The sequence below is a fragment of the Copidosoma floridanum genome, unplaced genomic scaffold (assembly GCF_036245765.1).
Source record: "Copidosoma floridanum isolate Cflo_tuat_1 unplaced genomic scaffold, Cflo_Japanese_pri ptg000019l, whole genome shotgun sequence".
Taxonomy (NCBI): domain Eukaryota; kingdom Metazoa; phylum Arthropoda; class Insecta; order Hymenoptera; family Encyrtidae; genus Copidosoma; species Copidosoma floridanum.
In genome coordinates this window covers 1,274,217-1,301,463 of record NW_028321896.1, presented here as the reverse complement: position 1 = coordinate 1,301,463, position 27,247 = coordinate 1,274,217, and the positions used below count along the sequence as shown (strand labels likewise).

The following is a 27,247-nucleotide window of genomic DNA, read 5'->3' as shown; positions in this document are numbered from 1 at the left end:
AACAGAGAGCGCGTACACCAATATCCACCATGGCGTTAATTAAAGTGCCCCACTGTAGTAGTAATAGGGGGGGGGGTGAATATTTTAGCATCTCTCCGGGGGACCACGCGTGTATTTCGCGTTAGTACGTATATATATATGTGTGCGGATGGAAGCAATTTCTTTGGCGCGCTTCGGTGAACGCGGACAGCGGGACGCGTGGGACTCTTAGGTGGAGACGGACGGGGAAAAGCCGGGCTACAGCGCCACTTGGATCGCGTTCAAAAACGCCTGATGGAGCGCCTGGCAGCTGAAGCTACTCTTTCTCACTCTCCCTGTTTTTTGCCTTTATTTCACGCGAGTGCATGTATAGGGTCGGGCCGAGTTTGGATTACGTCAGCTGCGCGGGGCGGCTGACAGGCCCCGAGGAGACGACGCTGCTTTAAAATAGATCCTCGGAAGCGGCTCCACTGGGTGGGAGTGATTGAAATTGACTCGGCCGAGCATCGCCTGAGAGTAAATTCATGTTTTGCGGGGGTTCGCTCGTTTTTCCTCTCTCTCTCTCTCTCTCTCTCTGGCGTTAAATTTTTAAGTGTCCGCTGGCAGTGACGGAGCAGCCCCGCGTGGGCGGTCCATCCGTTGCGTAAGATGCCGAAAACTCGCGTTTCGAGGAACGAAAGCGCGCCGCAGTGACTCCGTCGAGTAATCGTACTCGCGAAATTAAAACTCATCCTCGAAAGAGACAGTTTCAGAATGCGTTCGCACCTTTGGTCGCTCGTGTTTTACAGAAGCGACAATTGTCATTGTTAGCCGATCATTACCACGTCGGCCCTCGTCATCTCCCTTTTGCAGCGACACGCGAATATAATAATCACCAGTCAATGATCCTCGCGGGAGCACATGCTACACGAAGTGAGGGGAGGGGGGGACACAGCGACGGCGAGCGCATGACTCATGTAGTCCGCCAATTAGCAAACTCGCGGCTGGGCTCTGCAATCGGCTCACCGATCGATCGCGTCCCCCTCGTTTGCATTGGAGTTGACGTGTTTTCCGGGAAGAGCGATCGATTCCCTCGACTTCCACCCACCCCACCGTGCGAATAAATAGACGGATGCATGGTTGCGTTACCGTAATGAGGGGGTTGTTTTACAGTACTACTTACGGTGTTTAAGTACATACCCAGCGTTGTGTTTATAACTGCATACTGGCTGCAAACGAGTTTTGCATCGTTTCAATTTCAAAATTAAAAAGCAGCAGCTCCACCAGCGAGCAAGTACCAACCCGTACGGGTATCTATATACGTAATACAAAGGCAATCGCGGCGTAGAGGGGGTAGGGGGCAACTCCCTTTTTTTTTCCCTCGGACGTGCCCCGAACATAATTACCCGAGAGCCCCTCCTTCGGCAGTGGAGAGAGAGAGAGAGAGAGACACAGTAGTCCCGGGCGCTGATGCGGATCTCACCCGGTTCTTTTCTGCGTCGATCCCCTACCCGCGATAATCCGAGCTTCTTCCCTCCCAGAGACAGACATAAAGGAAGAAAAGAGTCCGGGAAAACGAGGTGATAGGCTCTCGAGAGCTCCGGCGAGATAAGCCAGGGGGCAATTCCCCGGTATCGGGGCGCACTCCTTGGAGCCCCCACCGGTGATTTGCCTAATTGATTTTTGAGTCCCCGCTACGGGAAATCAGTCGTGAAAGCCTGCGATTTTCACGGACCCCGCAAAAGTTTCGCCGATTTAAAAAGCTTCCCTCTCGAAGCTCCAGAATGTATTCAACGCGCTAACGAAGAAAAATGAAAACATTATACAGCCCATGATTGTGACGGCGTCCCTGGGAGTACACAAGTATACACTCGAAGCTCGGATGGAGTAAAGAGTGACAGAGAGCACATCGGAGAAAGGAATCTCGGCGATTTGGAAAGTTTAGAGGGGGGGGGGGCAGGTAACTTTTGATCCGTCGGCTCTCGGATGCATTTTTCATGCCTCGGCCGCTTGCGACACACGACTGACGGACCGCGCTCGCGTATATATATATATTCAAACGAGGCCCAGCTCCCCAAGTTAGTCTCCCCGACGCGCCTGGAATTGTTATGCCACCTCGAGCCCGGACGCGCCTCCCGAAGAATTTATTATTCCTGATAAGTTTGCCGAAGGAAGATCTCCGAAGGACGCAAAGTTCTAGGCTCGATTTTTCATCTCCTCCCGGAGCACGTGCATTATGCGACCTTTCCGTAATGCGCACACACTCCGCGCGACCAAGAAGGATCGGCACTCGGGAGTTTACGCCGTAAGCCGAGGTTACCGAAACGACACAGTCCTTGCCGGAGGGGGGGAAGCATCAGAGCTCGGGCGTCGCGACGAAACGCGTTCGCCTGTAATGTACACTCGAGAGCTGCTTTCGACCGCGCGAACGAGCACGCGCCCACGGAGGGGGGGATCCATACGACACGACTCGGGACGCGTCAATGAGGGAATTAGGGATCGGCGGTATGTAATTCGGCGATACGGAACTTGGAACGACTAAGCTGATGCGCTCGCACGCAAGGGTATACACACACACACACACCCCCGGCTTGTTACGACGATGGTGGAACTTTGCCGCGCGCCGGGAAGTTGTATTCACTTTGGGATTACGTGTCGCGATCGCGGCGTTGTGCTCTCTCCCTGTCTCTGGATTTGTTTTCTTGTTTCGTGCGTACAGCGGTGTAGCTCGGGTGCGACTTCCTTCGAGGGCGCGGTGGAGCATGGGACACAAGTTGGTTCTGGTAGATTAACAGTGGAAAATATAATGCGAAAATCTTACAACAAAAAATCATCGATCCGAGCTTACCTGCTTGCATTTCATGTGACATCCCCGTGTCGAGCACGCCAACTTTGACGGGCCAAAGTCCGTGAACCGATTTTCCCCCACACCCCGTCAAAAGTTTGGTAATCGGGCCAAGAGCCAGAGACAGCGGAAACTAGCCGAGGGGGGAAAAAAGGACCACCCGCGAACGAGAAAATCAAGCTGCGGGACGGGCGGGTTGAGGAGAAGTACGTGACGAAAAAACCGTGGGAGAGCAAAACTGCTTGAGCTTGCGGAGCGCGTACGATCGGGAGCTCGCTCCTTAACCTCTGCCTCGTCCGCGTTTTTCAACGCGAAATCTTTCCCTCGCATCTTAGACCCACCCGTGTGTATATATATATATGCGCTGTCCTTTTGGTTACCACAGGGGAGGGGCTCGGAGATAGAAAGACGCGGCCATTTTTTTTTTTTTGCTCCCTTCGGTTTCGGTCCACCCGACACGTAGTCCGCGGCGCGCACACACAAATCGAATTGGCCGGTCAGGGAAATTTTCGACTGCTGATCGACGAGGGTCGTCCCCGCTGTCTTTCTCCCGTTTCTCCGGCAGATTTCGCGCGCCCGAGCGCTACGTGACCTCTTCGAGCTTCCTCATTCGGCCTCGCCGATCTCGCAAATAAAATCATCCCGTTTTTGCGCTCCGTTGCCCCTCCCCGTTTACCTTTGCTGGTTATTAGCTCTGACGCGTTGGTTGACTCTATCGTCCGCAGCCGGGAGGGGGCGAACAAAAGTTTGGTGGGGATTATATATTATATTTTGTTTGGAAAATGTTTCATCGGAGAGGACGAGCTCGAGCTTTGACGTGCGCGCTGCAGTTTGACGGGAACGTATTGAGCCCTGCGCGTCGCAAAGATTACTTTTAAATTGCCAATTATCAGCAAAATGATGGTCGGGCGGATGTACGCGGGGGATTAAAAATTTTATTTCTCGTCACTTGGTAAACTCGAAAAAATACTTGCACGCGTAATCGATCGTCGGCTAATTGAAATGCAGTCGGAAGCTGGAACTGATCGCCACCGAGCTCTGAAAAAAAAAAAAAAAAAAAAAAAAAACAGGACGAGGGTAGAAAAATAGAGGAGCGGCTCATTGGCTATGCGTCTCGCGGCTCTCTATCTATGTTAATCACCGGCGCGAGGGCAATCGCGATAGTTTGCGCTAGCGCGCAAAAGTGTCCCGAGAGCTACATAGCTTTCTTGGTAATTAATTACGCAATTATTCAGGAAACGCGAGGGACTACCCCCCCCCTCCGAGAGATAAGAGCCGTATTTTTCTCTTCGATGCAGCCTCGAGTTCCCCGTTTGAATTGGCTCTCGGCGCGGATTTTTCGCTGCTAGTTCTGTTCGATAAGTGCTTCCGAGAGGGGATTAGCCTCTGGGAGTGATGCTGGATTAGTTGTGACAGTCTTTCCTTGCGAACTTTTTGTTTCAACATTCCAAGCTCTTGCTCCCAATCCACTCGTGGATACATAAGCGTCAACCGATTCAAAATAATGGAGTCACTGAAAAAACCATCGACGAAACTCGCTGTAATATCGCGATAGCGCACACATGCACGCATTCTCGTTTCCATAAGCGTTTAACGCGTTCGCGGCGTTGACGCATTGCAAGGGTGATTGTGATAAACAGAAAACCATGGGGGAGGGGGTGTGTTTATTTTTAAAGAGGAGCCTCGTCCTACCGAGGACGCGTGTTGTTTGACTCGACGAGCGTTTATTAGGGCACCTCGTCATTTCGCAATCACATTCGCACTGATGCCGGATTTACGATTTAATCACGCGTCCGGGTGAAATTTAATTTAATTCCGTGGGACTCGATATTGCTGTCAGTGTAGAAATTACAGGTGGTCCTGTCGTTGTCTGAATTTCAAGATCTCGAGTTGTATGTGGTTCTCATGTACAACTCGGAAAAACGAGAAAAACACTATAGTACAAATCCTTGGCCAGTAAAATTGGCGACCCGCACTAAAACCAACTCGGCGCTTGGCAATAGTGTAGCACTGAATCCCTCTATCGTCGAATCGATTGCATTTGGAGACAAGCCGACGCTGCATCATCGACATCCGACGGCGATCGTGATGGCCTTAATTATCTCCTCGGCACATCCCGTGTAAGAATTCCCTTCGGCGTGTGGGGCCATCTGCGATCCCCCGCACGTAATTCCACCGGAATGAGTTGCCCGGTGTCCGCAGCATACAGATATACGCTCGCGACGCCCGAGTCCCGCGGGAGAGCCGGCAAGAAGGAAAAAGGAGCTTCGGATGCGCGCCCCAAGGCTCTCCCCAAGGCTATACGTGAACCGACTCGTGTCGGAGCCCTGGTGGAAATTGCCAGCCAGAGTCCTGATTTTTTTTTTTTCCATCCCATACCCACCGATCTGCTGAAGCCAGCGGATTTTCCCTCCGTATACACGAGGAGAGGCTCCTCGATCGTTTCCGTTTCCGGTCAGGTAATCACCACCACCGGCAGAACGAATAAACAGACTTTGACGGCAACCCCACTGCGAGGGACCAAAGAGCTGTGGACTTATCGAGTTTGGATGTTGTTACTGTTGTTGGTGATCAATCGCGATCACTGGATGAAATGGCTCTGGGCTTTAATTGACACTGCGAGGCAAGTACATTTGGCTCGTTAATCGATGCCCTTGCAAATTCGGTCGTCGATGGTGACCGAGGAGGGGTCGGAAAAGTGCCTGCCAGGCAGAAAATGTGCGGGGTCAGAGTCGAGGGTAGGAGGGGGTGGGGGAAATAACCCCGGCGCTAACCACCCAACCCATCGGCACGACGATTGGCGATCCGAGTCGAATTGGAAAGCAGAAGACGATCCGCGAAACAGCGTGTAGGGGGCACAAGAGGGAGGAAGGGCGTTCCACCCTACACCCCCTCTGGGTCTTGGATCCGACGATGCGCGTCATGAATCTTTCATCGGTGGCGGGGCCCACCCGGTGAAATCTCCCCAGGAAAAATACGAATGTCCGCGATTATCTGCCAGCCGAATGGCCCCTTTCCCCTACGCGCGTCGATAACGAAGGTAATGCATGCTCCCACCCCCCTCCTACGCCTCTTTTTCTTCGGACTCTACGTCTCGATTTCATAATTTAGAAAAATTTCCATCTCCCTCTCGTCGCTCGTTTGGATTTTCTCGGGCTTTGGCTCGGAACGGATGGGAGTGATTATTCACGTCGCCTGGAGGGGTCGCACTGAAAAATCGACGCGACGAGTAGACGAATTTTTTCGCATCGCCCAACCAAGTGGAACCCATCGATAAAATCGGCAGATAATTAACACCACGCACACCCAACCGATTTATCGAGAATCGGCAACAAAACCACTTGGCAGTACAAATTCGCAGCGAATTATCGCGCTGTCTGCCGCAGGCTTCCTCTCCTGATCCAAAATCGGCGTGACTACTCGTAAGCGCCATATCCCCGACGATCGGTTCGCTCCGGCTGATGGTGTAGGTACAGCGTGACACGCACGCAACGTGCACGCGACACCGTCAGGGAAACTCCAAACTTGGCTGTCTCCCGTCGCTCAAGACTCACCGATCGTGCACGCATCTCACCTCTCCCTGTCGCGTTATTACGTATACAGTTACATTAGGTGCCTGGCAAATATCTCGGATATCCCGCCCCGTGGATATGATAACACGCACGACCGAGGGGGCGTATACACACACATACAGTTGCAAACTTTCTCCCTCCGCCTCGAATTTCGCGAGAGACCTCGTCTGTATAACGGGGATGGAAGGAGACAGGGTGTCTCATCGTTCATTCATGGGGCATTTACTCGGTATTGCCGTAAAGCCCGGGGGCTCCTTTGTTTTTTTTTTTTGTTTTTTGGAAGGAAGGAAAAGGTCATTCTCTCCGTATGATATCCCTTGTTCGTGCAGCTTCTGCGAAAATGGATCGGGATCAGGGTGCGGAAGCTATATACGGCGTGATGACCTCTTCTGCGCGTGGGGACGGGTATGGAGATTTTTTTTTTTTTTTGCGCCGTAAGTCGCTCACGTGCAGGACGAATGGTCGTGGATCAGGGCGAGGATATGCAGGAGCGAAATTACGGGAACGTGACGGGTGTCGTGAGAGCGAGGGGCTCTCGTCGCTCGCTCGGAATGATGACAAATACATTAGCCCCGTGGGTTATGAATGACGGGGACTGTCTCTTGTTTTTCCGAGATTCGCTGCCTTTTTTTTTTTCCTCCCTCTATCTTCGGTCGATTTTTCATGCTCGAAAGCGTGCGTGTACGCGTAACTGTATACATAAGATGGGGGAGAGCCGGCGTGTGGAGGTATAACAATATGATGTGGAGTAAAAGTGAGTGCCGGGAAAAGCAAGAGCTAGTCGCAGCGGGGAGCTCGAGAAGATAAATTTTAGTTACGACGCGCCAAGCACGAGAAGACCCGAGTACCCTGTAACGCGAAGAATAATTAGACGCTAAGGGTCTAATGCTGTAATTTATAAAAGTAGGGAAGGGGGAGAGAGGGATAAATAACGAAATATTACTTTTGCAAACACTAAAACGTAAGTTTGTGATTAAGCCCTTCTCGTATACGTCCCAAGAGGGGTTTTTTTTCTTCACTCCTGTTGTCTAGAGTGTTACGTTTGGACGCGATCGACATCGTAATTGAGACACTCTACGACTACTTGCAAGCGAGACGAATCCACGAATTTTTTATTTTCGTTGATGCTTCGCTATTTTACCAACTATGTGTACGCCCCTTGATATCTTATGATTAACCCCGTCACTCGTGACACACCAAACGATCCGGCAACATAAGGTACGTCGCGGGTGCATCACTGCGAGTTTCAGACCGGGTCGTGTGATTAAATGCCGTACAGGAGCCAAGCGTTCAGCTTGTACGTAGAACAGATGACGCGAGCACATAATCGCTCGCGAGCGAGCAAACAGAGAGAGAGACAAGTCGTGGTGCAATATCGAGACACAGCAGCAGTAGCAGACGAGCAAACGAGCAGGCGAGTGTCCTGGGGGAAGGGGGTAGGTAAGAAGGACGATGTACATACCGTCTGGCTCGAAGCAGCGGCTGTACAATTAAATCACACCGGGAGGGCGAGAGGTGCGTTGGAAACAGTGCGGCTGCAAAGGAGGAAATATATACGTATATGTTATACATTTACCAGTACTACAGTAACGCAGGGAACAGAGTGAGTTTCTTACGCGGCGCGTGATGGCGTCTTCCCCGTAACGAATGGCGCTCGTCTGGTGGTTACACGCAGTTTACGCGAAGGAACACGAGGGAACCGGGGAGGGTGCAAGACTCGCCGATATATCCATCTTGTCCCTCTCCGTTGATTCCCGCTTCCGCAACAACAGTCGTGGGGGTTGCACCGCGCAGAAACTTTCTTAAACTAAACGGACCGCTGCTCGGCCTCGAGTTAACTCGGGTTTACCCGCGTAAAAATTTTTAAGTGTGGCCGAACTTTGTCAAAGTTTGCGTTTAGCCAAACTTTGCCAAACTTTGCCAATGAGACTTTCCCAAACTTTCGGAGTCGGCAAAACTTGGCCGAAAGTCATAGGTTTCACGCCAAAGCTTGAAACGAAGCCGGGGGAGGTGGGGTAAGCGCGGCAGGGCGGAACTGGCGGGAAATTAGATTAGCAGCGAGATACAATTGCCGCTGAGCGGGGGTCGTTAGTTTGAACGCAGTACGTGTATATACATGTAACTATTAGACGGTGTATAATCGTCATTTGCGAAATTGAAGTGCCGAAAGGTCCGCGAGTATCCTTGAAAAGCTTTCCACTCTTCGTAACTGCTGCTGAGTCGTTGTTTCTCATAGTTTAATTTCATTTCATCCAGGAGACCTGGTTTTCGCGGAATATATTTTATACGTATAACGCCAGTGCGCCCTGTTTTTCGGCCTTGACGCAACGAGGGGCTGGAATTAGTTGATTGCACGCTAATTAGGTCCTACAAATCTTCGTTACGTGTAATTTATCGGTAATATACGTAGGTGCTGATGTATGCATCTGTCGCTTAGATAATCACTTTGCAGTGCCAGCTCGTTACGTTGTTCTACGAAAGCTTTGGGTAATACAAAACTTGAATGTTGTTTCGGGAAATTTTGCTGACATCGAGTAAAGTCACTTTGATCAAGAGTCTTTTACCAGTTTGTACAAGGAGTTTCTCTGAATGACTTTAATCGGTAAACGATGCCATCAATCATATGCGTACCTCTTATCGATGGGACTTAGCCGCGTGGGTATCGAAAATTATCTCTCATAGAGTCGGAAATGGTCTCGAAGATGGTACCTAACTTCTTGTTGCAAAATCCTGTGGGCAAAATCCTCTCAGGCGATCATATTGTTCACCGAAATTCTTATATTTGTGTCCCGATAACTCGCGAGCAAGGGTTGAATTTTATTCCCGTGCTGTAAAAACGTCAGGGAGATTAAAACGTCCCCCCCGGGCACGGGATTCTCGAAATTCTCGGGTCGCGTTTTCCGTTTTCCCTCCCGTGTAATTTTATCATTTCGTCCACACACGCGCTTGTGCACGGCATTCCGTCGTCGTTGGTTGAACCAGATATGCTGTAAAAGTGCACGCGCCACCCAAATTGTATACATACATGCACGAGTATTCCGTACCTCGCGAGCTTTGCGTTTTCACACGCTTTACACACGTTAAACGTAACCAGCCAGGACAGTTGGATGCTTGCCCGCGGGGGAATATTCTCTGCTCGTTTCCGAAGCTTTTTTCATTTTGGAAGATAGGAAAGGAGAACGTGCTTTTTCAGACCTCGAGTTTGCGAAAACAAAAATTCACTGCGAGCTACGCTTAAGCCCCCTCTCTCCCCTTGTACCCATTACCTATTCTCAAGCTAGGAGCACACGTCGTTTCGGGTCATGCATTATTCACCCTCTCGATGCAGCGAAGAGAAATATATTAAATAGGATTGTACGCACTCCGGGATTGCGCTGTAATTTCATGGGTAGCCATTAAAGAGCCATTTCAGAGGGCAAGAGTCGCGAGGGAAGGCATCAAGAGACCCGCTAGTTTTTTCCTCGTCTCTGTAAACCCCCGTATAATGAACCTCTCGCCGTTGCGACACGCCTCGTTGATCCATCTTTCTCCGCGAGTCTTGGGTGTCCCAACTACATACCACGTACATACCGTGTGTCCACCGGGGGTCGACCGACCAAACTGCGTCAGTCTCGAAAGGGCCATCCCGCCCTGTTATACGATTATTGCCGCAATGCCAGCCCCAAAGTAAACTCGCGTTTGTCGTACACGGCGCGTGTAACTATTCCCGGTCAACCCCCTGTACACCCTTCCGGCTTCCGTGTACTATCTCAACTACCCCCTTTTCCCTCAGCTACTCGTGCGGCCACTCCACGCTTTGGAGCGCTTTTCCGGCCTGTATGAAACTTCAATATTAGCTCAGTGGACACGAACTACGGCTGTAGGTGCGCTCCTTCCAAGTGATCTATCGGCTACAACGCATAACATCCCCGTTGATCATTCGCTCCCTTATATACGAGTAAATACGACTCGTAGTCCCCAAACAAATTCTCAGTCTTGCGATTAAATGTTCAGGGCTTCGCGTACACACGTATATTATGTATTCCCGACAAAAAGAGCCCGAAGCCCCATAAACGATAAGCGTGTCGGTTCACCGTGTGCCAACGCGAGGGTATAATATCCGATACGCGTTCATCCGTCCTATACGGTGCGGGGCTTCGAAATCGCCGGGCTGTATCGTCCATCCTCGGGCAAACTTTCCCTGAGCTTGCATCAGGCGCTCTTGTGGTATCCAACGGGGAAGAGACGCGAATCGAGAAAGAGAAAAAAGGGATGGGGGGGGGGGGAGGTTTGCGGCCGGTGCATCAACCGCGAGGAGCTTTCGTTTATTCGAGACAGGGGCTGCTTCGAATCAGATTTTAATTAAACGCGATCGTCTTCCTTCAAAACTCGCGCTTGCTTTTCCACCCCTTTTGTTCCCGAGACTTTTCCGAGTTCCCGGGAGCGAGTGGAATGGCCCGGAGGGGAAAGTTTCGGCGAGATTTATCGCCGGCAAGAGGGGCAGGGGGAGGAGGGAAAAGGAGGCGAGCAGGTGCGGGGCTCGAAATTAGTTGGGAATCTCGGGGACGACTCGCGCTAGCTGCCCGGATCCAGCTGTTTTTGCCCCTCTACCGACGTGTGTGCGTGTACTGTCTTTTATTGCATCTCTCTTCGGGGCGCGTTTATTGCTTTATGAAAAGAAAGGCCCGGATTATTGCTTCTGTGGTGTCATGTTTTGCCCTCTCTAATTGTCCTTCCCTTTTTCCGCAGCTCTTCCGACTCGTTGCCTCGACCGTCTTCGCCTCGATGGAAGGGGAGGAAAAAAAAAGGATGTTAAATTCGTCGCAGGTGTTGCGGGGGTATAGAAAAAGTGTTATTAACAACGAGGCTCCCGAGGTGTCCTTCATCTGCTGTATATGGCTGGTGGGGTTTATTATTATCATGCTCGTTGCCAATTAGGTGCCCATAGTCTACGTAACGTGGTCGGTTCACCGCGCACCAGAGAGGCTTGCATACGTACCGTATATTGTGTATATGCACGGGTACGTACACGTACGCAAAATTGGAGCACAAGAGAGGGGGCAAACTATGCACGTAAGGGAGCTTTAAATAATTAGCATAATAAGCCGAGTGGCCCTCGAGAGTGCAGCTCCTCCGGTTTCAGTGTGGCCACTTTCTACACGTGGTAATATACGACCCTCCTTGCTCCCTTAGCTGCTGAAACTTCGCAGGTATATAGAAGCATCTCGTATTGCTTATTAATCATGTGAGTGTCGCAGGTCGCAGGACGACCTCCGATCGTTTCTCATTCCGGGTTTATTTAATTTTTCATCCCTCGAGCTTTGGTAGCTTTCGGTCAAAAGGAATAATGATTCATTATGCCATGATTTACCGGGTCCAATCTGCAATTGTTTGTTGCAACGCGGTACTTTTACAAGAAATGACGATGCGACGGTTCAGCTTTACTGGGACGTTGCCGGTTACTACGGGTCCTTCGTGCAGTTGTTTCTCGTATGGTAAATCGACGCCGTCGTCGTTCGTCGTAGCTGTACCGTTAATGGACACGGTGTACCTGAACAACCTCGCACTGCCGTCGCGGCACCGGTGTCTTTCGCCAAACGGAAATACAAGCTAATTTCCACCCAACGCTGCTGAAGCGTCGTCGCTCGGGTTATTTATCCGAGTCGCTTGGCTGATTAATGACGGTGGAGCACTTTCCGTCGTGTACGTACCCGAGTGTGCTAGATCCCGCGATAAATGTGGATGTACGTTTCTCCCGCATCCGGCTGGTTTTGCCGTTGGTTGGTCGCGCTGTGGGTGCGTGGGGGACACGTTGAATTGATATTTCGTCAAAAAGTGGACTAGGAGGTCGCTCGAAAAGTCGTGGATACACGTCTGGGGTTAAACAAAAATTTATAGTTGTCATTTAGGGTGATTTCACAAAACGCGGGTACCAAGCTAAAAACTTAATCTATACCATATGGTAAGGTTCAGAGCAAACGTTTCACCCATAACTAGAAATATTATTTATCTGTAAATAATATGCACGATGAATATCAGCGATATGTCGTTGTTTTGTATAAAAATGCTCATGAGATATATCTTTGTTTTTGTTTCAGGTAAGGGTCACTTTAACTGCACAAAGGTACAGCATTCGATCGACCCAAACCGGTGAGACTGTTATCTCTAATTATCGTTAGTTTTTAAATATATGTTGGAAAAAACTACCAACTTCGGCGTCCCTCCATACCAGAGAGCACAATTTCCTCATGGATCAACCCCCCCCCCCCCTGTCCAAAGAATTAGCATTCAAGCGCAACCTTAACTCGAGCTCAATGCAAACGAGCGCAGGTGGCGAAAATTCTCGCCACGTAATCGCCGCTAATTACCGATATTCCTCCGATCGGCCCGAGAGACAAAGGAGACGAGCGCCGAAAGAAAGAACGGCCTAATGCGTCCTCCCGCGCACCGAGAAAACAAAAGAAACTTTTGTCCGAGTCGAGAAAAATACATCCCGAAAGAGGCAGGAGGTTAATCGAGGGAAAGAAGGCCTGCTGTCGCATCCTAAACACGTCCGGGCATCACCTCCCCACCCGTCGTTGTCGTTAGAGTTTTGTCAAAGTATATGTAGGCTCGAGTAGGAGAGAAAGAGGAGGGGGCGAGGAGCAAAAAGAGAGGGACATGCGCACATAGGTATACGGGGCGAGCAATAATATAGTTCCCCTCCCCCTACCCTCCATCTGCGGTAGCAGCCAACAATGGCGGAGTTAATTAGTTTCCCTGTCATTCCTCGCTCGCGAATTCAACCCACCCCCCTCTGCACCCGAAGCTTAGGACTAAAAACTGGAAGGTCTATAAATCATTTAACCCTCTCCCCCCCTTTTTTTTTACCCAAGTTGTTGGCCCAGGGAGCATAGAGTAAAAAAAAACACGTCGCGCGACTGCAGGTCGTCGCGTGCGTGTCTGTTACGCTGCCGTCCGTCCTGAAACTCGGCTTGCCGGTCTTTCTCCCTTTCTCCTCTTGCACCCGACTATGTTACTTCTTTACTGCCGCAGCGCACGAAATAACACGCTCGTTTGCAATGCCGGGCACACGTCGTCCTTTCCTTTCTTTTTCTTTCTCAAACTTTCTCGGCGTGTGCGAGCTGGATCCCTTTTTTTTTTTTTTTTTTTTTTCTTCAACGCGCTCCCAACGACTTTGGATTTGCAGCGCCCTTAAACTGCCGGGTGAAGTATAACCGAGTTTTATTTTGCTCCCAAGTCGAATATTAATTCCCGGGAGAGCGCGTCATTTCGACTAATTGAGTTTTCAGCCCAAAGTTCCCGAGGAGCCGTGTGCTTCTCTCCGATGTTAACCCTAACGAATATGATTCATGATTTCAAGGATCTTTTGGAGGTATTTTTAGAATCGATGCCCCGGCTGAAAATCCAATCCTTTGAAATTCTTCACGTACCCCAAGCTAATTGAAATTCGCCATTGAAATCAAAAACACACGCGGTATTCGCAGTAAGTATGCGTTCAGCGTATCGGTTCCAAACACTCGAAAGAGCGCTAATTAGATGATTTTCCAAGTACACCACAGCCAGAGAGGCTCTTCGTTTCTCGCGGCCTTTCAACCTTTCGACTGCCAATTCATTCAAACGGAGCACACGTACGCTCCCTCCCAGTGGCTCCGTCACCTCCTTTCGGCTCCACGTGTCCTCCCCCAGTTTTTTTTTTTAATAAGCGCCGGCAGCCGTGTCCTACATGTCCATACCAGAGAGCGCATCGAGAAGAGGAGAAAAAGAGAGTAGCTTTGAAGATCCCGGGAGATGCGCGCTCCGGAGCTCTGAAGAGTACGTGTTTACTCGGCGAGCGCGGAAAGCGAAAAGCCCTCGAGTTTAATAACGTCGCCCTTGTGGGCAACTACTACCCACTACTCCCTTCCTCTGCAGTATACGTTTGCGTTGCCATCCGTATGAAGGAAGCACACGCGCACGCACGTATACCACGGTGAGGCGCAACTCGTGTACAACCCGAGAGAGAGAGAGAGAGAGAGAGACAGTGGGCTGTTTTACTTCGACTGGGGAGCACACGAGCATATACGAAGGTTGGGGGCTGGTGTATACCTGACATTTAAATGCCGTCGAGGGGCTGGCTCAGCGAGCACGTGTTGTGCACGGGTGGTCGCTATTAGGTTGCCCTCTCCCTCTACAAACTCGTTATCGATTGCAGATTATGGGCAGCACTACCGGAGACCCTATCACTTCCTCGTTATCGTTATCGCTGGGATCGTCTTATTGACAGATCGATGGCTCGGTCACTCTCGCGAGAAAAGAACGGGAGTGCTCAACGACACGCGAGACCTCTCCTGATGTACCTAGTTGCCGGACTCATGGTATTTCCGCTTTTTCGTTCAAAACCGTGACAGCTCGTGCCTCTTTGCACGCAGCTCTGTGTGTGCATACTGTGGTGTATACATGCAGGTTGACGAAAATTTGGTAGAAGGATATTATAAGATGGCCAATATTGATTTTTTACGTCCTTAGCCATCAATTTGTGGGACATAAAGACGCGATGATTATTGTTTCCTCAAAAATAATTTTTGCTTTGTCTCTTGAGATAATGTAAGGAAAATCAGTTTCCCAGTTTCATCAGGTGATTCGTACATGAAAACAAAATAAATGGATATCATCTCTCGAGCAAACCACAAATCTCCGAGTTCCCGACTCCCTCACTGTAGACAAAACATTACGCGCGAGGTGGCCACGCTTAGCCGAGCGCATTGAGAATCGCGGACAAGAGACGAGACCCGCCTTATCAAAATAAATAGCCCTCTCCCCATCTAATGTACGCCCAACGCAACACAAAGAGCAAGACTTATCCGGACAGTAGAAGGCGAGGAAACAAAAAAAAAAGAAAGAATCATCTTCAAATGACTGTAAATAACGTGCCTACCGCAAAATCGGACTTTCTTTCAACAGAATGGCGCACGCTGTGTTAGGGACTTCCACCCCCCATTCCCGTGGGGCTGACTTGCCGTTGCATACCGTTTTTCCCGAGAAATTTTCAATCAAACGCCCGGAATGTCTCCCCGACGCCATCTGCGCTCGCTCATCCCCGAGCGCACCACCGCAACGAGGCCCGCGAATGCCACGACTGCGAATAATGCGTCTCGTGCCTCCCCCATTCAACCCCCTCCACCTCCTACTCTGGCTTCTTCCGTGCGCTCTGCTCTATTCTTATCTCGTTCTATTATTCCGTCCCTTAATACAGCCCTTCGTGCAGCCGTTTCGTAATAAGAAAGGCATTTTTCGTCCCCATTGTCGTCGTTGCTGCACGAAATATATATATATACATACGCACGCGTACCTTTAATAAAGCCGCACCTTTTGCATCAAATTAAATGCATGAAACCAAAGTCAAGACCACCCCCCCTACCCTTCTGTGATCGAAATGACCGATCTTATTTGTTCTTTATTAAAAAAGTTCCAACCAAACAAGAGTGAATTAATCTCTCGGGTTATTACCGCAGTTGGTCTCCCTTCATCGTTCGGTGGCCAGTTTTTCCGTACACCAAAGTAAGAACAGCTACTCGAAGTAAATGCGGCTGGTCACGATTATTTCACTGGCCATCGGAGGCAACCGAGCTTTTTCCTCGTGTACGTGAAATACACAAGCGCAAGTCGGGTGGTGGTTGAAATTTATCGGGACGTCCCATCTGGGTGGTGCGGGATTCTCGGGTCTTTCGACGCCGCCTCGGGACGAAATTATGAGCCGCAACGAGGGTGAAGTGTATCACGAGTTATTAGACCCCTATTCTTCGGCGTATGGGTGCGATATCTAAATTAACTCTCGAGACTTCCGCGTCGTCGTCGTGGGGATTGGACTATTTTTGCTCGTGGATTAATTAAATTGGACCATTAGAACGACTCCGAGTGAACGCGCTATTACGATATGGCAAAAATAACTCGTGTATACCTGAATCCCGAAGCATCGGAGGATCGGCTATTTTTCGAGCCAACTGTTGTTTCCGGCCCGAATCGAGTGTTTAATCACATTAGGCGAGACGAAAAGGTCAACGGGTCAGCAGTTAATTTATTCACCGCTCGGAGCCCCGTATCGATTTCGTAAATAAAAGTAACACCTATACGCTCGCGACCGATAGTCGAAGGGGTGGTCACAGGCAGTAAGAAAAATAAGCGACACACGGAGCTGTAGGGTGTTTAGTTGATTCACTCGAGCAAACGAAAATGTTAAAAACACCGATAATTCTGTCTCGAGGCTAATTGCTCGAGGCTGGGGTGCTTCATCATCATTGCAGGCAAGGGGTGAGCAAATGAAAATTTCTCTCTTTGTGATACACGAGTGGATGCGAATTTTTTCCGGCTCGCGCTCTTGCACAATGAAGAGTCCGTGAAACAAAAGCTGGTGAGCGGAAGCAAAAGAGAGGGGCGGGAGAGAAAAAAGGGAGGGAGGTAGCGGAGAATAGGAGGGGATACTAACCCGGTTGGACGGCGTCCAGAGGTTCCGACCAGCTGATCCGGGGCGAAGGGGGTGGGAAACGCGGGGCTGCAGCCCGAGTGGCGCCGCGACGCGCGCTGGCTCGTAAAACCGAATTATTAGTTCGCGAGGCGGCGGACGAGGAAAATGCGAAAACAGCCCGTTAAATCACACCTCGAGTGAGTTAGTGCAGCTGCGATGGATTACGGAACGGTGCTGCTGGTTTATGACGGGGTTTTGGCGAGGGGGGTGGCTTGCGCCCCCAGGGTATTTTTCAAGTTTTGGGTGAAATGTACGGAAAAATATTATAACGGGTAATACCTACACCATACTTTCACTGCTTTCACTGCTTTGATCCAAAAGTGCTGGATGAAATTTTTTTACAATTTTATCTATAGAATGCTTTTATTTACGTACTTCATTCATGTTAAAATGCAAATCCCTCCATACTCCAGAATTATTCTTTCGAACAATGCTGAGGCTTATTTATGCAGTTTTAACAACCGCTTTGTTGAGAATAAACGAAAAACGAGTATGAGAAAAAAATATTCAATGAAAAAAGAATAAAACAATCGACCGTAACGAATGAAAATATTGAACAAAAAAAAAAATGCCTCCAGTTTATTGGAAAAAGCGGTGCGTTAATAAAGGGAAGGAAAAAAAAAAAAAATCATGACAAAAAAAGAAAATCATAGTGCAACAGAGGGAGGGACGCGGAAAGAGAGGCTCTTTACTTTCATTTCGAAGCACGAGCTTTCATTTCCGCGGTCCGGTGCGCATTTCCCCCCCCCCCTTCCACTACCGAGCCATTTTCCTCTCTTTCTCTCTCTCTCTCTTTCTCTGTATATATGTGGCAATCCAACCTCGTCGGCCTTGAAGACTCGCGTGCACTTTAAGAACTCGTCGACTGCTGCGACCCGAGGATCGGAACTCCACACATACATGTACGCGTTGCAAAGGTGCTTTCCGAAAAAAAAAAAAAAATCCACACTCTAGGTCTTTTGTCCGCGAAAAAAGAAGGGAAAAATTGTGGTAAAAGAAAATAATAACAGCACAGTTGAAAAGGCCATGCACGAGCACATCGACACACAGACAGACGGAGCAGCGGTAAGAGAGGGAGAGAATACATAGTACAGCATAAGCACAGCCCCGTGTCCGATGTTATCTGTGGTTGCCATAGGGATCCTATTGATTGGCCGACGCGCCGACAGACGTCACGGGAGTCGTGGCGCCACTATCCCCTCCTCGAGCGCCCTCTCCTTCCTCCTTTGGCATGTATGCCGAGGGCGCAGCTCTCGCTTTCTTCGTCGCGCTGGCGTGAGCGTCAGCTGAGCGACTTGCTGGCGACAGCCGTGACTCGCCCTACACGCGCCTTTGTCTGATCATTCTGTGTGCCCGCGAGTCCACTGAAACGGGATGTAAGCGCGGGGGAGGTCCTCGATGCCACGTGTCCAACGACTCTTTATGCCCTTTTTGTTTATTGGACTCGTCGGCTGCGTACTGCGAGACAATGAAGGGAGGACTTTTCATACGCTGGGGTATTTAATTGAGGGACCTTCGTTTTATTAGCTCCAAGTTATTACATTTGTATCGTCTATCTTGAACAACTGTGCTTGATGACGATGATACGTGCGAATCATCGATCAACAATGCGAGAAAGTGTCCGAGTGTCCGATGAATCAGTAAATATCTTTCATCGTTAGCTAAATGATTCTACAACATAATATTAACCAATACCCAATTTGTTGATACTTTGCAACTAACCCGTAGATCGTTAAGAGTTCATTTATTCATATCGAAATTTCGCACCTCATTTCAATCGGAACACATTTGCATACACAGTATGTACGAGCCCAGTCTGACTCTACTCGGACGTTTCTACTTGATAAGTAGCGGGTTATTATTCATAGCTAGGTTTAGCCGGACGGGATCACGATAGCTGTCAAATGATTCATACGTGATTTCTCGGTAACGATATCTGAATTATGTACGAGGATATTTCACTCGCCGAAGTATTCATAAAATGATAGTACAAGGTTTCGTTCCGTCTGACGACACGTTGATCTATACTACTTAAATATGATCGTTTGATGTTTCAATTGGTTCCACAGTACATGACGCGTTTGAATAGATTTTCTAATACTCTGTGACCAACAGCTTGAGCAAAGATTTCGTGATGAAATAATATATCAAACGTTTGTTCCTTTGTGTTTGCACCGAACGTTTGCGCATCGAGTGAATTTGTCTGCTTTTTGTTCTCTCCTTCTCGGAAAATTCAATGAAGCCAAGTCCCGAACGCGATTAGGAAATCACTACATCAGATGCATAAAAATCAGCCTTAACCTTACTCCTCGGGGAGGGAAAAAAAAAAAAGTTTTCCGTCCCCTCCAGCGGGAGTTTGCCTCGTTTGGTGAAAGAGCCGAAAGTTGGCCGAAAAAACGGGGGGCGCATTAGGCGCAGCCAAACGGGCGCCGTGCCAGCGTCCTTCGTCAGCTGATGACCGTGTATACGTATACATATGGAGAGGGAAAAGCCCATCGGGCACGAGGAGCAAATATTAGGGTGCTTGTATAAGGATTCGCATACGCCGAAGATTGGCAGGTGGGAGAGCGGAAATCCTGTTCGGGGATTATGAGATTACGCTCGGACTTTTCGGGGATCTTTTTTTTTCCTTTTTTTTTTTTTTTTGTCAACAGAGCTGTTACTCTTTCCTGTTGTCGGAGGATTTGATGGCTCCCATGGGCTTCGGGGGGCTTGAATGTATCACGACTGAGTATGCACTGGTTTGAATATCCTAGTTTTTATGGGCGTGCGACGTATCAAGGTCGTCATATTGTGAAAATGTTTTTTCAGCTGATAATAAAATGTTTGTACATTCAAAGACTAGCACAAATAAAGGAAAGCATCGAAAGCTTTCAAGAACTAACTCGTTAAATATTCAAAAAAAAAAAATCGCAGGACTCGCGCTCGCTGACGCACTCATTGCCCGCGAAATAAGGTCAAGTACGACAAGATACACCAAGTCACCAACTCGGGGCACGAGCGCACATTTCAATGCGGGAATATTATTGTCATTATGATTATCATAACGACAAAGCAGCAGCCCCTTTAGGTGGTGGTGCACAAACCACAGTTGTAGGTATAAAAATAAACCGAGGTACATTAAGGGAGGAGGTACAACAGCACCATAGAGCTACGATGCAATCGAGGAGGTGGAGAAGCATCAGCTCTTTCCTAATTTGGGGTCGGAAGGAAGAGGAAACCCGAGTCGCTGGAGTTTCGCTCTTTGAATGCAACGTGACTATTCCAGGACGAAGCCAAGAGAGCGGGGAACAAGAGGGCCAGGAGCGCGAAGAATGGAGTGCAGAAGGTGCGGCCGCTCGTTGGGAGAAACGAAACTAATTGCGGCTCACCCGCGATTATCTCGTGGGGGTACAATAACGAAGACGACGACGACGACTACGAGTTTCTTCTTCTTTCTTTTTTTTTTTTTTTTTTTTTTTTTTTTTTTTTTTTTTTCCTAAAGAAGAGGAGGTTTTTTGTTACTTCTTTCCGTTGTTTTGGCCGTGCACGTCGATACGGATACGCGTAACAAGAAAAAAAATTCGTGCCGGGGAAAAATATAATGAGGACGAGCCGGTGGACCCGAGTTTCCGTGGTGTTTCACCGTTCAGTCGGAATCGCTGCATTTTTTGTCCAGAGCTATCCTATGCGCTTCCAACTTTTAGGCCACGATGGTGATCATCGTTGAAAAAAAAAGTGTCTTTCATTCATCAAGTATAGCATTAAAAAGTGCGCACAGTAGCTTCCCTCGGAACTATAGTATCGTAGCTGAAAGGGTAAGAGCACACCACGGAGGCATCCCTGTTGATTTTATTCCTCGGCAGTAGCACCGTCGTCAATGTTATTTTTGCTATTTGTACACCGATAAGAGCACCCATAGTGTATACACTCCCGAGCGCCGGGAAATCTCGAATAAATCCGTCCGTAATCCCGCGTCGCTCCTTTCACTCCCAGGATTTTCTAGCACTCGCAGCCAACTCTCTCTCCTTTGCGCACCTTTTTTTCTCGCATACGCGCACCGAAATAAAAATCCTACCCTTGATTTGTACCTCCTTTTTCCAAGGGATGCACGTACATACACGCTTGTCAATTCGCCGATGCTGGTTTTATTTTATTTTTTTTTCTCCACATCGTCGAGAGTTGACGCTTGGATTTCCACGAGCACCAAGAGATCCGATACCTGTAATTTAAGTTGCCGTTGGAGAGGGAAAAAAAAAAGCGTCAGGAAGGAGAGCGAGGGCGAGATCGAGTCGAAGATCTCGGAAGAAAAAGCCTCGGAATCGTTAAAAGTTCTCGAGTGCTCGGGGAAAGTCTTTCGTTAAAATTTATTCCCCAGACGCGTTTATCTTCGAGCGGGTCTTGCGAGTTGGTTTGTAAATTCATCTCCCATAGATCATTAGACTTGCCTCCCCGAGTTTGAAAATAATTCCTTTTTTCCGATATGGTCTACGCGACGAAAGGTCGCTGACACCGCGCGTTGTCAACGCGAACCCAAAATGGAAATGGTGCGCCGATCCTTAGACCTTGAACTTAAGGAGCAAAGCTCGGATCAAGAAGCTCCGGGTAAACATCTGTTTAGTCGCCACCACGTTTCTATACCTCCCGCTCATCCAAGAACGCCCAGGCGAAGGGGCGGCTATGTGCTTAATCAAGCCGATCGTCAGTGTCGCGTCGCGGTCTCCCGATTAGACCCTCCATACGTACACCCACCTAGACTCCTGCGGTCGTTTCCGGAGAGCCGAGCGCGTGTTTGTACACGTCGACGCCCCATAAGACGTTAAAGTGTATCAAAGTGCCAGTCGCCGAGACGACGGTGGACTAGTGGTATAATTGATGATGGGAGCGACTCGGACATGTTTACCGATCGGTGTCCAATGGAGAAAGAGGGGAGAGGGAGGGGTCAGTGCTCACGGACAACGAGTGTAGACTCAGCGAGTTATCGATTTAATTAAGAGCCCTCGGTCGGCGGTCTACGGCTGAGATCTGCTTTGGCTACTCCGAGTGCCGGGGGATGGATGAAGAAGTTTCGTGTGTATATGCTTGCGAGAGCGGCGTTAAAGTTGAGCGGGGGGTGGTACGGAGGCCAATGGCTGATGGGGATGTCCGTCGATTACATTGCGCGCGTGTTTGTTTACGTGCGCACCAAGGGATTAATATTGCGATCAGCGGCTGGTAGGGGGGGATTTTTGATTGGCCGGATGATTGGTTTCCCTTTTGAGGAGGAGGCGAGTCTTTTTTTTTTTTTTTTTGCTTTTATCGAAAATACGTACAGATGATGGGATTTTTGAACTGTTTTTGCTGGCATCCATGGCGATGGCTCTTATTGCAATTTTCGCTACAGAATTTCGACGTATACATACATGCACGTTAACTGCGATGAAATTGAAATTGGATGCAATAAACCAATGAAAAATACCTCCACCTCAAAGCTTTCGAGTTTCCGAGAGCGCTTTTGAGCACCGCGACGATAGTTGGAAAAGGAGGAGAAGAAGAAGCTACGGGAGCTCACCGATTTTAATCCACGTCATCGAGAACGTTTAGGCAGGATAAACGGTGCGAGGAGTAGTGCAATAATAACACGAGCTCGCCTTGTGCTTTCTTGAATTCAGGAACTCTCTGGGATGAAACGGCGGGGCACCGGTGCAGCGAAAAATTACAATTTCTCTCGCCCGCGTGAAATTCAATTGCTCCTCTCTCACGGCGTAGTCCGCGTTACTTTGGCGTTTCATCTTCTCCTTCGCGTGCGTGGTAAGGACGTACATCGAGAGAGAGAGAGGCGTTGGAACGGCTCCCCGGGGCTTGGCCCAATCAGCTCCTAAAAAGGCGCACCCACCTTCTTCTTTTCTCCCCATTCGAGGGTATTACACACGGTGCGTTTGCATGATTCTCTCGGGTTATTTCTCCTTTTGCGAAAATTGATCAAAAAAACAGCCTCTTCCTTTCACGACTAGCTCGTTCGATGGAAGAGGGGGCCACCGGGTCGCTCTGGCCTTTTCGCGCTGTTTCCGTAATGAAAGGAAACTGAAATTTATCGCCAGACCCGTGCCCCTTCGTACCTCCTTTTTTTCTCGCTCCCCTTCTCGTGAATAAGTAATCGATACCCGGTGTTTGCGTTGATGTTTCATGGAATTTTCCTCTTTTTCTCGACTTGTTACAATCGCTGCTGGGAAAAGAAAAGGGCAACTAGTTTTAGGGCAGTGCTTTTAAATGTCAACGCTGCAAATCCTCGTTTAGGTGAGAAACTTGAAATGCTTCTATTACTATGTTTCTAAGGTTTACTTTGAGTTACCTCCGTATTTCCTGTACTCGATAACGAAGCTTCGTCGGCAGGACTGTATCGTGTACTCAACATACTCTTTCGAGGTTATCTCTTTGTGCGACTGAATAATTCAAGAGCGTCGACGCTGTTACGATACCTCTCGCAACCGAAACCGTGTGTCACTTATGCCCACATTCGTACTGTAGCAGAAAAGGTTTTAAAAAAGCGTGAATCTGCAGTAGAGCTTCGTGAACACGTGTAAATCTTTCCGATTTCCCGGAGGCGCGAGCAAAGAGAGGTGAACAGTACGTTACCAGCTTTAGTGGCGTAAAAAGAGAAAAATATCCGCGAGACGACCGAGCAGTAACTCACACGCTATACTTTGACCGCGAGGGGCCATCCTCGGAGCTTTGGATAACAAATAGCACCATCAGAGAAGCAAATAAGCGAGTATGGAAGAAAAGTAGATGGTCGGAGAAGCTGCTGCGTAACGAATGTTGGTGTCACGGGAGTAGGAGACAATCGATCGTCAGATTGAAAGATATTGAAAGACTTACGTTCTGCGACAATGCGCTATCTGTTTTAACACGGATAAGAGTCTTTTCACCAGGAATACCGTTTCTGATTGGTTATTTTGCTGCTGTCTGAGACAAATTTTAAAATAAATTTTTTCTCGTGACATTTTCATTGGAATTATTTAATTTTAGTAGACAGTAAAATTTTTCTAAACTATAAAATTACTCGAAGCATGACTTGTTTCATTAAAAACTCCTTTTCACAAAAGTCTGCCCGCTCGAATGTTTATATTGAAGTTTCAAAGATGGTACAGATATTGAAAAATAAAACAATTCTTACGTACAAAATCAATGCTGTTGAATTTTGGTGCTTATTTCAGAACTGCTGACCTTACAGTGATTAGTTAACAATTTATATTCATCTGTTTTTGCGTACCTCCATGTCAGTGGTGCAATGCAAAACACTTTGTACTCAATTTTTCCGTTTATATTCTAAAACTGACACAATCGATTTTCGGATCACTATACCACATTAAAAAATTCTCAAAGGATGAGGACAACTGGTGTGAATTCAACGGCTTGTCAATTGAATGATAAATTACTATAAAAATGTTCATCACTTTCGAAAAAGCAGCTACGTTTTTTCTTGTAATTAACTCAATCAGCAAAAACCTGAAAATACAACCTTCTACAGTTGTCTTCAAAGTAAATAAGGAAAAAGTATTCCTCACGACACGGAAACAGTCAGTGTATCAAAGCTACATGACTTTTACGAACTCGATCGTATTTTATAATAAAACTCTCTGTGTTGACTGTTGATAAATTTTTTTTATTGTATTTAAGTGTGTAATCGGCAGCTATCAAGTGCAGTTGTAATAACACAAGACTCGCAAGTAGACAGATTCGGAGATTTTACCATAGTAAAATTGTTCAGCTATGATATCGATTGTAATTATTCCTTTTGTTCTTGGTATTATTTTTTTCTATCGATGGCTTCTGAATTACATGAAAATTCGGAAACTACTAGAAAACGTGCCCGGACCGAAACAGTATCCGATTCTGGGCATTGGCTGGATCGGCGCAAACATTTCTTATGAAGGTATGTATTATTTTTCTTAATAACATAAAAATTTTATGTTAGCAACATGAGGTTTAATTGGATAAAAAAATTTTCAAGATCAATTCGCTTGGTTCAATGATTTGTGTTACCGATTCAAGAATGGAATGGTTCTTTTTTGGATTAGTATTCATCCTCTGGTGGTTCTTCGAAAACCCCATCAAATAGAAGTAAATTGGATTTATAACTTGTAACATTAAATTTAGTTAACCCAATATCTTTAATACGTGGATAAAAAAGTGGTAATAACGTATGTATAAGTGTTTCGTACGAGTGCTAATATCCACCTTTGTACAAGTGAAACGAGTGCTATGAGCTATATTTTTTTTTAACATCAATGTATCATCAATTTTCTACAGATAAAAGGATAAGCACTTGAGTAAAAATCTTCGCACACGATGAATAATCGTGCACATAACTTTGCTTCAACTCGTTTTATTTCATTCAAGGTTTTTTTTGTACAGAATAGCAAAAACACTTTTCCAACGTATTCTAACGTTGTTTTACAATCACAAGTAAACATAACTGTACTTGCAGAAAATCTTGAGCAGTAAAACCCTCATAAGCAAGTCGGGCTTTTACAACTTGGCAAGGCCATTCTTGGGCGATGGTCTGATCACGGCTACAGGTAACAACATGTAAAAAACAATGAAAGATTCACCGATAATTTAACCACCTGCTCTTTGTAAAGGTGAAATATGGTCTCATCACCGAAAACTGATAGCACCAGCATTCCATCACAGTGTGCTCGGAGAATATGCTGAAGTGATGAGTAAAAACGTCGAAGTGTTGAATGAACTCATCGCGGCCGAGTACTGTAGGGATCCAAAAGCTCCCGTTGATATTTCTTACCTCATTGGCAGGTATAGCCTCGATACGATTTGCGAAGCTGCCATGGGTGTCAGTGTAAATTCACTGCAGCATTCGAATAACCAATACAGACAGGCACTCTACGAGTATTTCATTTGTTTTACCAAATTTAACGAGGCGTTTATGATTAAAATAATAAATTAATTAAATAACTTTGGTTCCCTCAGCTTCAGTCAAAGTATAGTACAAAGGTTTTATCGATTTTGGTTGAAATCGGATTTCGTGTACTTCCAAACACCAGGTGGCAAGAAATTTTTGAAGGCCGTAGCAAGCATGCACAGATTTACTGAAAATGTACACAAGTATCAACTTTGATAACACCTTAAGACTCGTCAAACTTATAAAACGCATTATATAAACTTTTACATGTTTGATTAAAGATAATTGCAAGAAAGCAAGAAGAGCGTTCGGAGAAAAAGTTATCGGACAATACAGAAGTTAATGAAGAAATTTCGTGGGGTAGATTGATATATTATTTATGGAAGTGTTCTGGAATTGAAATTTTTTTTTGTATCAAAATTTTTTTACAGGAAAACGCAAACCAAAAGCATTTTTAGATCTGTTATTAGATGCGAGTGAAAGCACTGACAATCCGTTATCGTTGAAACAAGTACGAGAAGAAGTCGACACGTTTATAGCTGCGGTAATTAAGTATTCTGTATACATTAATGTTTTTTTCCAACTAATTTCTAATAACACGCTAAACTCAAGGGCCAAGATACAGTGGCTCTGGCTATGTGCTATGCATTGTTTACCATTGGCAACGAGCCTGATGTACAAGACAAAGTTCACCACGAGCTGAAGGAAGTGTTTGGTCACTCCCAAGAAGTCATCACGTTGAACCAGTTGGGACAACTGAAATATTTAGAACGCGTTATAAAAGAAGTTCTTAGACTGTATCCAAGTATTCCCTTGATTAATCGAAACCTGGAACACGACATTGTTATTGGTAAAATTTTCCAATCATTGCGTTATAAATATGTGTAAATAATTATAATAGTTGATGAATTTTATTACTTAGTTTTATGTATGTCATCAAGTTTTCGTTATTTTTCAAATTTGCGCTCATCAACTTTGTTCACACTCATTGTGCTTTTGTCGGAAAAAAAAAAACATTGTTCAAGATGATTATTTTTAGATGGCCATTTGATTCCGAAAAACACAACAGCCACTGTGAGTATTTATCAAGCGCATCATGACGCTGATTACTGGCCGGATCCCGAAAAATTTGATCCCGATCGTTTTCTACCTGAAAACTCCAGTGAACGTGTCAGAGGCTCATACATCCCATTTAGCGCGGGACCAAGAAGCTGCGTCGGAAAAAAATTTGCCTATTTGGAGATGAAAGTCGTACTGACGGGCGTTTTGAGAAGATGGAGGGTTTCCAGTGTTTTGAAACCCTCTGAAATGAAAATGATCAGTGACGTTACATTGAGACCTGCCAATGGAAAAGTGGATTTATACTTTACTCCTCTTGATAAGCATTGACTGTTTGAAACAAGTAATATCGTCTTTAAATTGCAAATACACGTATAGTACGGCTACAATACATTGAAAAGTGCTCATTGCATTTGACAGTTGTTTTGAGCTGTAAGCACAAATGATAT

The 27,247-nt window shown here is 47.2% G+C and overlaps 2 protein-coding genes across 2 annotated transcripts in view; both read left to right on the top strand.

Moving 5' to 3' along the window:
* LOC106636959 (uncharacterized) overlaps positions 1–27,247 on the top strand; it is a 243,682-nt gene that overhangs the window by 171,594 nt on the left and 44,841 nt on the right. The window lies entirely within an intron of this gene.
* On the top strand, positions 24,659–27,128 carry LOC149374477 (cytochrome P450 4C1-like). Its single transcript, XM_089593503.1, has 9 exons — positions 24,659–24,752; positions 24,831–24,940; positions 25,308–25,398; positions 25,462–25,726; positions 25,808–25,934; positions 26,021–26,099; positions 26,171–26,283; positions 26,352–26,589; positions 26,809–27,128. The coding sequence occupies exons 1-9, from the start codon at positions 24,659–24,661 to the stop codon at positions 27,126–27,128; spliced, it is 1,437 nt and encodes a 478-aa protein (XP_089449629.1).